The sequence below is a fragment of the Humulus lupulus genome, chromosome 4 (genome assembly GCF_963169125.1).
Source record: "Humulus lupulus chromosome 4, drHumLupu1.1, whole genome shotgun sequence".
NCBI lineage: Eukaryota > Viridiplantae > Streptophyta > Magnoliopsida > Rosales > Cannabaceae > Humulus > Humulus lupulus.
The window spans coordinates 65,236,740-65,239,802 of NC_084796.1; the positions used below are offsets into that span (position 1 = coordinate 65,236,740).

At 34.3% G+C, this 3,063-nt stretch overlaps 1 protein-coding gene across 1 annotated transcript; it reads left to right on the forward strand.

The window, feature by feature from the left end:
- The first annotated feature begins 1,676 nt into the window (after positions 1-1,676).
- On the forward strand, positions 1,677-2,237 carry LOC133832248 (equilibrative nucleotide transporter 8-like). The gene has a single exon (XM_062262618.1). It carries the CDS (start codon positions 1,677-1,679, stop codon positions 2,235-2,237), a length of 561 nt encoding a protein of 186 aa, XP_062118602.1.
- Positions 2,238-3,063: the final 826 nt, after the last annotated feature.

A 3,063-nucleotide genomic window follows, 5' to 3' on the forward strand; every position in this document is an offset into this window, starting at 1 on the left:
AAGATAACTAATAAAACTAGACAATCATATACATGTACGTAGATTTAAGTAAACAGCAGCATTGACAAGGTTTAAAAGCACATAATTTTATCATTATTAGTACAGTAATTATTATTTTAAACAATTTAAATGATGAATTTTCCCGCAGAAATAAAAGTCTAATATTTTATAGGGTATTCATTAATTGATCATGCAACATATCTAAATACAAGTTGGCACCAGACACAGATCCTTCTATAAGCACATAAACAGAAAGGAGAGCTCAGGCATGCACTTTGAAGGAGCAAATGATAGCTATAAAGTACCCGTGGAATATTGTTAAACCGCAGAACATGATCAGAAAGAGTGGAGCCTGGAAACACATCACCTCCAATAGCAATGCCTACAATGGTCCAACAATTCAAATTTTATTACATCCTCCACTTGCGAGAATAGAAAACAATGTAGGGGAAGAAAAACTTTACAGAAAAGCAAGCACATATGTCCACCTTCATAGATTCCATCTATTACACGGGCTATGGTATTGTACATCTCCTTAGACATTCCACCCTGTAATGGAAAAGAGAGTTATTTTCCAGGACAATGTATACAAAACTTGTCACTTGCACTACATGGATTTCAAAACTTTCTTAGAAAAGCATATCTATAGAGAAAATCACGTGTAAACTTTATGGAAAAATTTGAGATGCTTTTTCAAACAATTAGTTATCAATTTGAAAATCAAAACATTGAGGTAAACAAAATCATAATGAAACAAAAATGATAAAGAAGAGTCAGAGTGTATACGCACATATTTGGAGACAAAACCAACAAATTCGAATATATTATCCCTTGTTGCACAATATAAAAATGGGTCCCCAAATTAAGATCAAGTGGCAGTTAAAAGAGTGGTCAATAGTAACTAACCAGAGCCTTTTAGAAAATATTAATCACTCAATAAAGTGTGGTTAATAAATAGTGCAAATGCTTTAAAGATACATACATATATATATACCCCCCACTTAACTCAATTATGAGTATTCTGGTTTTTTGTCAACTTGTGCACATTCATATGAGATCAGAAGTTTGTCTGGGAAAAAATATAACAGTATTTTTATATTTTATATATATATTTGGCATTTTAAATCACATTTCTTTTTGTGAAGTGGTAAATTTTTTTGAAGTTAAGGAAAACGTATGCCAGCCAGCATAGCTTAGCTTATAGCTTACCCCAAGTGTAGCAGCATAACATTAAAGGGTACCTCTTTATTAATAAGGCCCATCCATTTTTGTCCCCACTTGGCATAAATCTTCCATATTCATAAATCACATTTGATTCTGAACTCAACCCATCAATCAAATCGATGAACTAAGAAATTAGAGTCGTTCAGCTGCCCATATGTTGGCTCTAGTGTGCTTCAGTCATGGTTGGTCTTATAGTGACTTATCTGCCTTTAAAGTGTAAGAATGTGCATAAAAATTGTAAGCCATAGATTTTGGCTAGCCTACTAATTAGCCTCGCCACTCCAACTAGCCAAAGCCTTCTAGAATGAAGCTTGAATATGCTTCTCTTGTCAACTATATATATCATTTCCCAATTCTTGAGTTGCCCCCATTCCATAAATGATGTTTTAAGGTCCAACCAAGACTGCTAAAACATCCTTAATTGAAAAAAGAAAGGAAAAAGTAGAGTAAGAATGATTAATGTTAAGACTGCTGCAGACCAACCTGAGCCAAGAGACACTTACAAGATTGCTTACATTATTCACTTCTTGCTTGGTGCCGGAAATTTACTTCCTTGGAATGCTTTTATCACAGGTGCTGACTACTTTGGCTTTCTCTATCCAAACAGACATGTTGAGAAGGTTTTCTTTGTGGCTTACATGAGTTGTTCAAAACTAAATCTGGTTCTAATGCTAATTCGGGGCAGCTGTTATGGGAAATTGAGATCAAGGCTAACACTCAACTTGGGATTTTCTATGTTTGTTCTCTCTTTAATGGTGGCTCCGCTGATAGATTGGTTGTGGTCCACAGAATCAAGTGAGAAAACCTATGGAGTAATAGTTGCTTCGGTCGCAATTTGGGGTATAACCGATGGTTTAGTTGGTGGAAACTTGATGGGATCAGCTGGAAGGCTTCCAAAACAGTACATGCAAGCTGTTTTTGCTGGAACTACTTCTTCAGGTACTACCTGCATTCATAGTTTTTCATACTTGTTACTTGTTTTCCCTTCTTATTCAACACAGATAATGTTTTAAATTGTTATATCAGCAGATGAAAACTTAAAATATATGATTAAGCATGCTATATATGCTAGGTGATCTTAAAAATTGACCAAGTATGTACAGAACTGTCTTTGTTAAGTTATGGAAGACATTGACCCTGTAATATAAAAAATGAGAATTAATAGATTCTTATGGCACTGTGGATTATTCTGCAATTTAAGCTTATGGTACCATAATTCAAGTGATTTCTACGGAAGTACTGGCATCTTTTCATTCAAATACTAAAATTGAATTAGCAAACAGATGAAAAAAGGTGGTGTGAATTTTTTTATTGAAAGAAACTGAAGTCCCAATGGTGGTTCTGACCTTCATGCTCGGTCTTACAAATGGTTAATTAACAAGTGTCATGATGATATTGGTCCCTAAGTCTGTGCCAGTTACAGATGCAGAACTATCAGCAATTGGTATGGTTGTATTCCTAAGACTTGGGTTGGTTGGTTGGTGGTTCAGTTCTTGGTTGGTTATGGATTATCTAAACTTTGTTGTTATGTAAACTTATGAAATCAATGGTTTTAGTTGAAATAGATAATAGCTAGACAAAGTTTTCTATGATGAGAACAGAGTAGTCTGATATTATGCATCAGCCATTTTTAGACTTGGATTTACTTGTATCATAACAATCTAGCAAAGGTTACACATAGAGTTAACAATGTAAAAGCCAGTAAGACAACTTTTAACCGAGGTAAACCTCTTTTACAAGTTCTTTGGAACCACTCATCTATGGTTCTCTTAAAAATATTTCCAAAAAAACTAATCAACACATAGGAAAGAGGTCATGGAAAAATAGTCCAAATCTGGA